Source organism: Diadema antillarum, unplaced genomic scaffold (genome assembly GCF_040938485.1).
Source record: "Diadema antillarum isolate AM-2024a unplaced genomic scaffold, OU_Dant_1.0 seq00001535_RagTag, whole genome shotgun sequence".
Classification (NCBI taxonomy): Eukaryota; Metazoa; Echinodermata; class Echinoidea; order Diadematoida; family Diadematidae; genus Diadema; species Diadema antillarum.
In genome coordinates, this window is record NW_027272267.1 from 164,993 (window position 1) to 178,810 (window position 13,818).

General features: G+C 35.3%; 1 protein-coding gene across 3 annotated transcripts in view; it reads right to left on the minus strand.

Annotated features, from left to right (window-relative positions):
* Positions 1-13,818, minus strand: part of LOC139710464 (tyrosine-protein kinase CSK-like) — a 151,750-nt gene that overhangs the window by 28,180 nt on the left and 109,752 nt on the right. For all 3 annotated transcript variants that reach the window (XM_071622378.1, XM_071622377.1, XM_071622379.1), the window contains 2 exons: positions 9,907-9,972; positions 748-850 (listed from right to left, as the gene is read on the minus strand). In XM_071622378.1, the coding sequence (XP_071478479.1) occupies positions 748-850; positions 9,907-9,972 (169 nt within the window). The remainder of the gene's footprint in view (positions 1-747; positions 851-9,906; positions 9,973-13,818) is intronic.

Here is a 13,818-nt window from a genome sequence, read left to right on the forward strand (position 1 = left end):
GAATGCCTGACCGAGCAACCGACCACCTGGCCACCCAGCCTCAGAGTGATTCCTATACCCCCATACACACTATGTGTGGGTTGGGGTATAATAACCACTAAACTTAAGATAGGCTGGTAAAAACACTAATCATCAGCATATACACGTACATTGTAGCACATTTGCACTAGATTTTTCTGCTGCATTTGAAATAATAAAATAGCAGTATTTTATGAAGTCGACTTCTACCTATCTATAAGAGTTAATACGTTTAGACGAATTGTTTAAGTCATGCAAACAAATGAAATCGACTACATTTGCATTCGTGTGGGACTAAGTTATTGCTACAAGCTATCTAACTGTATATTTATCAAGAGGTGTTTGACACAAACAAAATGACACATGCCAATAAAGAATTTTTGAAGGGTCATCTTGACTTTAACGTTGGGCTTTTCAAATATGAACAAGATACTCAGCAGTGAGTATCTTATTAATGAACAAAGCATACTAACCTGTCAGTGTGTAACACTGCTATTCCCTGCCCCACCCTAAATATCACCAGTTGGTTCTCCCATAAATTTGTAAATACGTCCCTGGCACCCAAAGTGTGCAACTCCGACAGGGCTGTATATAAGGACCTGCGTTCCCGCTGCACTTCCGCTTTCGCTAACATACTAGCTGAGTACATCTTAGTTGATGCAACAGACATAAGAAAATCTACGCTGAAACTACAAACTAATCTGTCCAGTTTCATAAAGCCATACTTACGTCATTATAGATGCTTCTGAAATGATGGACTGCGCTGCTTCATTGTTGCCAAGGATAACTTTTACCGCCACCTTCTTGTTCTTGTATTCACCTACACGAACAGCTGTGAATTGACAGAAGAAACAAGTGAATAAGAGTCACAGACACGTACACATCTATAGTGAAACTTTAAAAAAATATCAAAATATTACTAGAAGATACAATGTATACAGATATGAAAGGATTCATCTTTAAAGAAGCAAACAAATCTGCATTGAATAAAGTAATCTGCACGTCACAATTGGTCCTCTCACTGTTGCTACAAGTTGTAAAAAAGGGCAGTAATGTCACAACAACCTTATTTGCTTTGATCCCATGTTCGCAGCTGCAACTCAAAAATATCTGAAATACGGTATGTGCCAAACTTGATCTGCCCCAAAGATCGATGTACGAAGACAATGGATTCACGTCTCATTGCATAATGATGAGCCACTCTCTAAAAAAGATATGTCTTTACGATGGTAATTACTTTTCGCTATCCCTGCTTATAAACGATGGGCGGTAGACAATGGTAAAGACGTGGACAGTGCGAACAGAAATTGCACAAATAGTGCTGAAATAAATATCAAATTTAATTGACAGAACATGTCTGGACACTAATCTGACATATCAATCTATAAATAACTATATTTGAAGATGATACCATATGTGACCGTGCATTTAGGACCAAAAAAAAAAGTCTCACACACTGATTTTGTGTGAGGACTGAAAATAGGTGAAATGGGTAAACATAGCCAACCTTGAGCTTTTCATATATTCTGAAAGAATATCTTCTTCTACATTGTGCTCAGGTTTGGGATCATAAAACAAACACAAAAATTTGCATTCTTAGCAGTTTTCCTCAAACAAATTTTTGTAGAATAGTGTGAGAAGGGGTGTCTTATAAAGTCCTGTTCAATTCTTAAAAACCCTGTACATATTCTTCATTTTCAACTCTAATAACTTTAGAAAGGATGATGCTACTGCTGTGAAAGTTGGCATTAATCATGGACAAAATGTTTTACTAAAGCATGCTCAATTTCAGCTTAATCTCATAATTCCTTCATTGTTGTTGCTCCAGTGGTTTACATCCTATTTTTTGTCCCATTCATTGCACAGCTAGCACAGCCTGGTAAAGATTAAGTGCTTGAATGTAAGACCCTGTACTTCAGAGCCTCTTTTCTCAGTTCACACTTTTCTAAAAGTGTGTGCTTTCTTTTCAATATTTAGGTAGGTTAAGAGAGTCCATTTGAATTGAGTTACACATCATTCTAAAGCTTAAAATCTGCTCTTTTAGAATCTGCTCTTAAAAAATCCATGTCTGGCAACTTTTTGTTGGTTTTGTGATGCAGGGTCACATATGGCCATTTTTACAATCAGTGGTGTAAAACACAGTGTTGGCACTAATTGGTGTATAACTTTCTTATACACTGACAGATATGCATTATTTTTTCTCATAAACTTACCACTCACAGTGTCTACCTTGGGTACCTTAATGAACTTTCCTCTCTTTTTCTTTCAGATGTGGCAGGCACTTACATGCTTGAAATCCAGTACTTTTGGTTTACTCACTCTGACATAGTATTTTTGTCAGAGCTAGCATATTAAATTGTTTATTCCTTTTCATTATTTTTTGTTGCTGTTGTGATAGACAGGTATCCAACATTAAGAACTATTATGTTTACCAGGATCTGCTTTGTCTTCTTTAAATACTGAAATTGTCCAAACTTTATGTTTCGGAGGTGACACTTTCCGTTAACAATTAACCCCTCTTTTGAGTTAGCTCTTGTACACAATTATAAAATTCAACTTTGCTAATTTCCATCAAAACAGAATAGTAATCAATCTGACTTAGCTTTGATCCAAAGATTATTTAATTCAAATAACTTATCATTTTTTGGTGAGCATTTATAAATTTTAAATGTAACTTTTCCGTTAACATTTCTGTCACCTCCGAGACAACAGATTTATGTATTTGATTTTTTTATTCTTGACATCAGTCATACATTACATTTGCAAAAATGTAACATATCCCCTCGCATTATCTCTGAAGGAAGGTAGTAGAAATATAGCCTGTTGTTTTCATTTCGGAGCAATTTACAATTTTCCGTTAACACTTGTCACCTTCGAAACAATTGTCACCTCCGAAACAAGCATACTATATTTGATAATTTCTTGAAGACAAAGCAATTTTGTTTGATTCTGTCCAATTGACAGGAATCTCTTTTGGATGACAATAGTAATATGGCAACAGGAAGTGAGAATTTTCTAGAGATTAATAAAAGATCCAATAAAGACTAAAAATTACTGTTTCGGAGGTGACAAAACACTGTTAACAAGATTTTTTGCTCATTTTCTGTTGAAGAGAAACCATATCATGTAGACCAATGGTTTTATTTATTTTAGTAACATAAGTCTCAAAGTGGAGAAATCAACTACCACATTCTCACTCTTTTTTTATTACTAGACTGTACGTTTTAGGGCAAATTTACATTTTTTTCACTTTTTTTTTGAACAATGAGAATGCACAAAATACACCCATCTGTTGTATGTATAATATTGTAATCAAGATCAATTCTCCTGCTTTAGTTAAGTAAACATATATGCTTTCATCTTAGAAGCTTGATTTCCAACAAGCAATTTAGTTGTGAAGATTTACCAATCACAGCTTTCCATGTAGGTTGCTTTTTCTTGTGTTTTGGAGGTGACATTGTTTGTTAACACCATATTCAGAATTCCCTTGATACCAAAGCGATACATGTGGCAGTTCATGCATGCCCTAGTCCACAATCTTTAAAAAAAAAAAATGTAAAAAAAAAAAAAATCATCAAATAATCAAACTCCACAAAAAGGCCACATGCCTATACTGTAAAAGTGGTTTCTTTCGCGTTCAGAAACTTTCGCGGTTTCCATCGGTGCCGACTTTTTCGCGTGTGTTTAAATTCGCGGTCGGTAATGATAGCATTGTAACAAGCAACGAGTTCAAAACATTTTCGCATGATGTTAAATTCGCGGTTCAACCTCAAAGCGCGAAAAGCGCGAAAATAAAACCATCGCGAAAGAAACCACTTATACAGTAGCTGGAGCACAACTTGTTCTTGAATTCTTAGTTGTTGTTTTTCCATGTACAATGTGGTAATCATAAACAAAATTAAGAGATTTTTTTAAATATGACAATAATTATTACATTTTCCAAGTTGAACCAACTGTTTATGACATTGTATTTTTTAAGATTATTGAAGTTATGTGACAACTAAAGTGAACAGAGGAACAAGTCCCCAGGACTGGAAAGGGAAAGATCCAAAAACAAGATTTGTAGTTCTATTTCAGTATAATTCTGATGAGGCATTTACCTTGCTTTGTTATTATTTTTTATCTTAGAATTTGGCTTTAAGTACTGGAATTTCAAGGAAAAGAAAATGGTTTCTTAAAGGACAAGTCCACTTTCATATACTGGTACATGTGGATTGAGTGAATGCAACAACATTAGTAGACCACATCATTGAAAGTTTGGGGGAAATTGGACAATCCATTCAAAAGTTATGGGTTTTTTAAGTATCTGCGCAATCACTGCTGGATGAGACGACTACGACAGTGTATGATGTCACATGCATACAACGATATAAGGAAAATATAAGTGAATTTCACAAAACTTTACTTTTTGAAAAAAGTGCACATTTCTTCGACTTGCTACTGATGTATTTTAGAGCAATATTATTCACCCTGCCTTCCAAAAGAGAGAAGTCATGTGTTCTTTTGTTATGCAAGAAAAGTGAAAATACAGTATGTTGAATTTTCTTCGTTGATACTTTCTCTATATCCTTGTACACATGTGACATCACAAGCTATACCTGGAAGTCTTCTCATTCAGCTTTGACTGAGCAGAAACTTAAAAAATCCATAACTCTGGAACTGATTGCCTTACTTTCCTCAAACTCTAACTGATGTGTTTTACTAATATTGCTGTATTTACTCAACCCTCATGTCTATTGAGGTGAACTTGTCCTTTTCCAGTTTCGGTCCCTTATAGGTTTATTTGAGACCAGTTTGTGTCCGTGACCTTCTGTGAAGTTGATGGGGATAATTACTGAACAAAAACAAATTTTCCCCTCAAGTTCACAGAAAAGCATTATGCTGCTCTCTTCAGCTGGGAAACACAAACTGTTCTCTTAACCCAAGTGTAAAAACCTGTTAAAGATTAGTATGAATTACAATCTCAAACAAAATATGAGCTGGTATCCATTATCATGAAAGAGAATAACCAAACAAAATAACAAGTAAGAACTGAAAGAAAGAGCTTATATTTGAAAATTAAAGCCATGAGGAAAGACATGAATGTTCACTAAATAGTTAACACCTGAGAAGTTGGGTTGTCTCTGTGTTGTGTCACCTCAAAAACAATAAAATGGTTTTTCTCATCTTATACTTTTTACTCTCAAAAGTGACTGTTAAATATGCATGATTTGCAGGTAATTTTCAATCAATTCAGAATGATACGTAAAATATTTTTTAGTAATGTCAACAGTTTAAATGAATCTGGTGTATAGAAAATTTATCCCAGATGAACCAAACACCTTTCACCAGTATTATAACATTTGTATGGTGGCTATCAAGGATGATGAAGAATTCATGAACATCCTTGAATTAATCTATTTATAAAACTATGTGCAAACAAAAACGTACACAAGTCAAATAAGAATTTTTGCTTTTGGTATTCATACCGTATGTCCCCGCCAAAAAATGACAGTGGTACCCTCCGCAACGATAACTGTAAAGATAGTAAATCAATCTAAAATACAATTTGAGGGATTGAAACTATAACTCATGGCCCACACCTTACAGAAAACCCCATTCAATTTGCATCAGAGGTCAAAGAGAATTGAGGATTTTTGTACTAGAGCATGTGAGGAATCCCTTCCCTCCAAGTTCTGCATGTGTTTACACATTAATATGCAGTTCCAAAAGCATCCAAGTGCTGAACTTGGAAGAATAAGACTCCTGACATCCTTTATAACAATCCGCATTTCTCTGAGATCACTTAACCAAATTGACTGGGGCTTTCTGCAAAATAGAGCTAAGATGTTATAATTTAAGACCCCAAAGTAGAATTTAGCTGATTTAATCATATTGGATGCTATCAATGCAAAAGTCTAATTGTAATTTTTTTTTTTTTTTTTTTTTGGGGGGGGGGGGGGTATACTATATGAACACTTGAACACAATGTTAACATTGAATGTCACCTCCGAAACAAAGTTATTCTTCCCTGGTGTTGTGGAATAAAATGTTCTGAGAGCAAAGAAACATTACTGAAATGATCTTACACCCTCATTTCAATTTAAGGTAGAAAATGGAATGCCACGTTTCTTCAGGTTACAATATTTAGCTTACATCCTTCGTCCAGATGGAAGGCAAACTACCGGTACCCATGCTAATTAATGAAGTGTAAAAAAAAAACACTTGTTCTGTGTGGTCTATCTGCTTGAAACAGGAGTTAATTTCTTGTTCTCGAGTTACAATTATTAAAAACATTGATAAAAAGAAGAAGTTTTTGTGTTATTGTCACTTATTCTAAAAAAAAGTGAGTGTTAATATTAATGTCACCTCCGAAACATTCTTATATGTTAACTGTCACCTCCGAAACATCCATGTGTGAAAAATCCAAGTTTTAAAGAAATGATTGGAATTTCATTTAACCTACATAGGAAGGTAGCCCTTCTTAAAGACTTGTTATAGTAAGAGTTTGACCTGGCCTGCCCTCCAATGAATAGTTAAAATCTTAAAAATTACATGTCAATTGGTATTTTTAGCAAAAATTTATAAATCTCATGTATTTTTTTTAAATTCACTTCATATTCAACCCCCAAATAGTTTTGATTCACAAACTATATATTGTTCTTAACCATATAAACTTTGCATGGTGAAGTTTGACTACAGAGTTTTGTCAATATGGTGCAATTCATGAAAGCAAAATTTTGCTTAAATTTACTTCAGGTGCCAGGGTTTTCCTTAAATTACACCAATAACCCTTTCAGCTTTAAGGTCTGAAATGTTATTTTTTCAAAAATTTGAATACTTTCAAACAGGAATCAAACAGAATAATGAAAAAGTATTTTGTTTGAAATTTTGACCCTCCGAGTACAAAAGTTACACCACTGATCGTAAAAAAGGCCATATTAGTTTCATTTGTCGGAAATACATGCAATCGGAAAGATGATAAAAAATGGTTTTCCATTCTGAGGGTAAAATTTCAAACACTTTCACAACATACAGCTCAGATTTACACTTTTGCACATATTCTTGGAAGGGATTTTTGACTTTTGTTTTATATGCTTCACCATCGGGTAAAATTTCATTCCATTTGATATATAATCGAGCAGCATATACCTGATACTATGGTAGCATTAAAAATTAATCTTCAGATTGCTCAGGAAGATGAAGGCTTCAGGCATCGAACATTAAAGCACAAATGCACCTGTGGAATTCTTTTGTCCGTCCATAGAAAATTGACAGCTTACTGGTATTGAATAATTATAGTCAGCTGGAACTCCATCTCTTGAACCTCCATGATAAGGAGGGGCGAGGGGCCTAAGTTTTGGAACTCACTTCCCAATGACATAGTAAGAGCACAAACTTTGAATTCTTTTAAGAACAAATTAAAATTCTTTTTATTGAAATTTTACGATATACAACCAAATTAGGTTTGGCTTTATTGTCTCAATCAAGTCATCTTTTTTACAAGTATTAAGATATCACACAGAAATCATCTTGTAAAGAAAATAATCTGTCGAACATAAGTTTTTCTCAGATATTTCTTTTATTGTACCAGACAACAATGAGTCTATTCTCTTTCTCTTTTTTTACATCTGTTCCTAGGCATTCATACCAGTATATGCACCCAATCAATGGCAATATCAAACCAGGGAGCGTTTTATCGGTTTATTATTGCATTTACATCATGAAGTACAGTATACATGCTTGTGTCCACGATGGCATGTGTTGTACCATAGTCTCATTTCCCCCTTTTTCTTCTTTTTCCTTTTTCCTTTTTTTTTCTTTCTTTTTCCTTCCCAAGTTAATTTCATGTCAGTTGACATTGGTTTCTTCAATTTTGTGTACATATTTTCCGAGGGTCCCATACCCTACAAGCTTTGCTTTTTAGTGGGACCCTCCATTTCCATTCTAATCTTTGTATTACGTTTATACCTTAGAAAGGAATTTCTGTTGTTACTTGTGATCACTCGTACGTTTTCTTTGAAATTGTTACAAATATGTTCTGTAAATGTATTGTATATAATTTCCCCTGTTTATTCAATGAAAATGGAAATAAAATTGAAATTGAAAAAAATTGAAATTGATAAGACTGTACAAATATGAACTACATGTACATAATATCTGGCATCTATGAAAATTGATTCTAATCGATAAGTCAGTTGAAAAAATACAAAATTTTACAATGAATTTTGTCACTGGCTCTGGTGTTGTACAATGTAGCAAGTGTAAGAGATGACATAATGTGAATGGCAGACAGTACACACAGATTTTATTGTGGGGTGCTTCAAACCTACTAATTCTCAACATGCCTGATATAGAGAGTAGATACAATAACTTACCAGTAGAACTTTTTCCCTTTTTTTTTTCATTTCATTCTATTTCATTTCAAAAACATATGATTACAAAATTAGAATACACATAACAACATAACTGAATGCAATAAAAAACAAATCAAGAACAGTGATACAATTTTGTAAATTTCAAGACAAATACCAAAAAAGACCCCCCAAAAAGTCAGAAATGAAGAGGACTGCTGAAAAGCAGAGATTGTGCACTGTAGTCTGCAGTCCCCTCATAAACTTGCCCATATTAACAATGAAACAAGCGGGAGGGGGGATGCTGTAATGGACAAGAACTGTGGATAAGTAAGTAAAACTAGGTACACACGTTAACACTCACACATCAGATGTACAAAATACAGTGTACACTACACTTGTATGCACTGAACAAAATTGCTTTAGTGGTGGCTTGAATTCTGCTTTGCTGCACATGATTGGGAAATCTTACTACTACATGTACTTAATACAATTGTACATTGCCTACAGTTACCGCATGAAACTGAACAAACTTTACAGGTAATTGTGTCATAGGTACTGGATTACCTCTTTAGAAATTGTCGAGAAGTCCTGGTTCACGAAAAATTTGACTTGCTAAATACATGTTGTATATGGCGTATACAGTATTTATGCACATTGAATTTCAGAATATGGTAACACAGCGATGATATGATCCAAGGAAAGAAGTGCACAATTTGTCACATACCCACACCACAGATACACACAATACAGTTTACATACATGTATACATTTCTGCGTACACAGGTAAGGGTGACTGTAAGGGCTCCCATCATTCACACATCATAAATACGGCCCTGACACACTTTACCGGATAGGCCCAACGTACAAGAAACGGGCAATGTTTTGCTCATCCATTGTTCAAATCGTCCATCTGGTAAACAAAGTGTAAAGTTTTCCGTTTTAGAGGAGTGTCCATGCAGAGTCTAGGGACTGAACAAAACAAACAAGGCACCCAAGGCAATTCTGTACAGGACAGTGGAATGTGCGCAAATGTATGAGAAACAATATAAACTGCATGCCCACCGGACAAATCACACAAGGAACAAATAGGTGACACACGAAACGTACACTGAACATCAGAGAACCGTGCATATGCTTTTGATGTGCTGTAAATAATAATAGCTGTTCCTTTCGTTCCATCTCTTGCAGCAACAAACTCTACAGGAGATCTAGCGGATGGAAACATGTGGAAACGACAAAGTACAGTACAGATACAGGAGAAAACGTACAACTATTGGACAAGGGTCAGATCGTGCTATCGAGAAAAAACTTTGTGCATGCACAAAGGTTTCTGGCCACTCTGACGGGAATTACCTGAAGATAAACGTCCATACACATGACAAAAAGGACATAAAACGCATTTTAACAAATATCAACGAATGCCACAAACCAACATTAAAGTGTCTTTACACATAACTGGTATCTTGACAGTAACATTTTTATTTGCTCCCAGACAACCGAATACATTGGAGAAGATACTTAATAGCATAAATAATGCTGACTTGTTTTTTACCTCCAAAGAAACCATGGCCAATTTCTTCTCCAAGCTTGAGCTCATTTTTGTTCACAGCCCATGGACCTGCAATGCAAAGTATGAGTCATGACAATGTACGAAAGGAATAAAAATACTACAGAATCTTTATGAGCATTTAAGCGACAAAGAAAGTTGTTTTATGAAAACTTTGCAGTGTAACATACATCAAATATGGTATTTCAGAAGGAAATGATAGATATTAATCTCAGCTTCAGCAATCATTAAAGGTAAAACAGAGTTCTCAGAGGGGCTCAAAACTCATCTTCCATCAACTGGAATTTGCCTTCAAAATATTGATAGGGTCTGCCAAGAAACTTGTCTGGCTGATGCAATTTGTCAGGATAATTAGTTGTTTTTGGGTATGTTCAGATCAGAATTGTAAAATAATAAAGTTGGTGCACCCAGCTTTTATTCCTGGTGAGCAAAGGAGCTGTCAGCATGCTTTTTTGGTTAATATTTCAAATTTCATTGTTACCCAATTGAAATAATGTTATCACAGCTTTATGTCACACATTTGTTATGCATATGTGTCCATTTTAGAGCAAATATCGACAGTTCTGCAGGTATATGGCAACTATGTTTTACCTTTAATATTACATATGTACACAAAGTAGTCATCATGAACTCTGATGTCCCAAGCATAGTAACTTCTCATTTTCTCATGTACTTTTGTATCTGTGCAAATTAACTCGCATTTCAGTTTTTAGTGAAATTTAAGATGAGACCCACTGGTCAAGTGCTCACCTGAACAGCACAGAGTCACGAGGTAAAGCACCATTTTGAAAGCAGAGTGGCACTAAAGCCATGTCAAGAAAGTAACTAGTAAAGATGTCAATACGTTGTATGACATTACCAACACTAAATCAGTTTTAAAGCTTCAATATGGTGTCAGATTTGCTCAATATCCTTACAGACTTGCAGTTTGTGTTGTGTTATTTCAAAGTCACAACATCATTCCCTTTTGGTGAACTTTTCATTAGAGCCATCTCCTACAAACAATGATTGATGACTCATCTCTTGTTGATTTTTTTTTTCATTTTGAACTCTTTATTACCTGTGGCCAATCTTTTGGTATGACTCAATTTGTATACCTCCACAATGTTACTAGAGGAATTTTGTTTTTGGGTTGTTCACCTGTTCGTCCTATTATCCATAATAAATTTTGTGGATGACGTAACTTAAGAATCATTTGAGATATCCACACAAAACTTAGCATAATGTAGGTATGAATGGACAAACCTGCATCAATCCAATTAAAGGTGCATGCGCTCAAGTCAAATGTCGATTTTAAATTCTAAAATTACACCATTTTCCTTGTATCTCTCATTTTCCTTGTATCTCTGCAATCCTTGAAGGTATTTCATAAAACTTACTTCATACATGTATTACAAGACAAGATTTTTTAGGGAAGGTTTCGGGCCATGGGGTCAAAGGTCAAGAAAGAACACTAAAATTATTATTGTTTTTTCCCATATCTCTGATATGGCTCAAGGTATCTTTATAAAATTTCGCATATACAAGTATTGCCTGACAATGATTCTGTTGGGATATTTTGGGTCATGAGGTCATAGGTCCAGCTAAAATGCTAAAATTACACTATTTGATGCTAAAGATTAAAATTGGAAAGGACTTTAAATAATATAGGCCTAGATAAATTCAGTTTGTGTGCTATTGTTTATGTTGATGTCTATTTCACCAATAACTGCGGGGCTTAAGTGTGCCGAACAGTAGTTCATATATGATGTGATTATGCATCACAAAACCAACAAAAAGTCACATGACTCAATTTTACATGAGGACTCAAAATAGGTGAAATTTGTCAACCTAGTCGATCTTTTTTTTTTTTTTTTTTTCTGAGAGAGCAATTCTTTTACAGAATTCTTCAGTTTGAGATCATAAAAAGAATGGGAAATTTTGTTTTGGGCATTTTTTTCAGGAAAACTTTTTTTTCTTGGATAATGTGATTAGGCATACTCTAGACACCCCTTTTCATTTCTTAACCGGAAATGTCACTATGGCGACTGGTATGCCTCTGCCATAAGACATGGTTCTGTCAACAGGTCTATTATGTCTTGACAATGTTGAGATGACAGTTTCACTTCATTGGCAATATCAAATAAATAAATAAAATGACATATTTTTCACAAATGTGTTGAGTGTTTACTTTGCTTCAACTACAGCAGTGTAGGTTTCATTTTGGATGGATGGCTAAACTGTTTTAATAAGAGAGCAGGTGCACACATTCGGGATTTGAGCATTTTCACTTCCTTGTCCTTTGACCCCCTGGCCCATAATTCTTCAAATAATCTCTAACTAAATTGGTAACATCCATTTTCATAATACTTTGAGCTAATTTCAAAATATTGGAAAAATTGTATTTTAACACTTTCCCTTTGACTCCATGGCCAAAATCTTCCCCTACAGAATCATTGAACAATAAAGCATGCATATAACTGGTTTTATCAAGTTTATTCATTAAGTAACCTACAATGCATGGAGAGAATGTGTAATTTCAGCATTTAATAGTAGAAATTTGGCATTTTAATCTGCCCTTTGACCATTAACCTTTGACCCCATGTCCTACAAATTTCAAAAAGAATCACTGTCAGACAGTATATGCATACTGACAGTCAGGCGCAAGATTGCATTGCCAATCTCGTCAAAAAGACTGAAGGTCCGCTGCTGGTGCAGCCCCGCCAACTGAGGGCCTCAAAATCGCCTTTGCGTCGTGTAGACTCTTCGCAGTCAGTTAGTACCAAATTATGAATTATCACGAGCTTCGTGGGGGTGGGGGGGGGGGGGGGTGGGACAGATCAGGAGCGAACGAACAGTCCTAGTACAGTCAAAAGTGACACCAGGGAGGTGTTACAGAGATGGAGTGGCAACTTTTCGTAATTCATGCAAACACATGTTTGGGTTCAAGTCGTTACAATGGGATGTCTAGCATTCCACTACACTTTGAAGTCATACTCGGCACCGGGCCGCTCTAGTTGCAAGACGAAGTTTGGAGGCGAAGAACGCATTTCACCTTTCGCTGAATTACAAGCTTTATTTCACCGTAAAATTTTAAATGAAGTACTCGAATTGATTTAGAATAGTTAAGAAACGAATTCACTATTATAAACATGTATTTCTAGTTTCTTCGTAATGCGCAAATCGAAATGAAATGAAAATTAGGCCCTCTTAAAAAACTAATATTTTTCTATAATGCGCACGTTTCCGCATGTTAGTTTTCTATCTTTTAATCTTGGATGTTTTGATCTTTCAAATAAAGTACTCCGCTAAAGCGTGTTCCAGCGTGCTTTTAAACTATTTGCTGTTAAAATTGTCAGTTTTACACTGCATTTGGATTCACTGCTACAATTCAAGGTACACAAATTCATTGTTGCCATCACATTGAAAGAGAGAGTGAATTGCAGTAGGGGCAAGTATTTCCAGATGTGAGAGCTCTAGTCCCTATTATTGATGCTCTCTTTTGTCAAAGCACCTGGTTTCCACCTGTAGTTAAGCGCATAACTTCTCAGCGGTGCCGCGCATGACTTCAAAGGAGAGCAGTAGTTGTCTCTCCTTCTCCAGCACCTCCCTGGTGACACATAGCATCGTGTAGTGCACAGTATGCCTACGATTGCCTGCTGACTTAGCATGCACTTTGCATTGAGTATGAGGTGTTGTTTGAAAGTGAATATCTAAAATAAAAAGCGTTCATCGATTATCATTTATGTATAGCAGTTGCCTACTAGTGAAAGTAGTTGCTAGAACATGTGATGGAGTAGACTTCTAGACAAAAGGAGGACAAAATATAGAATAATGATGTAGATATTTAGCATATTTAGTACACCTAGAGGAATTTCGGGAGCGATCTTATAACATTTTCTCTATTGTCTAAGATTG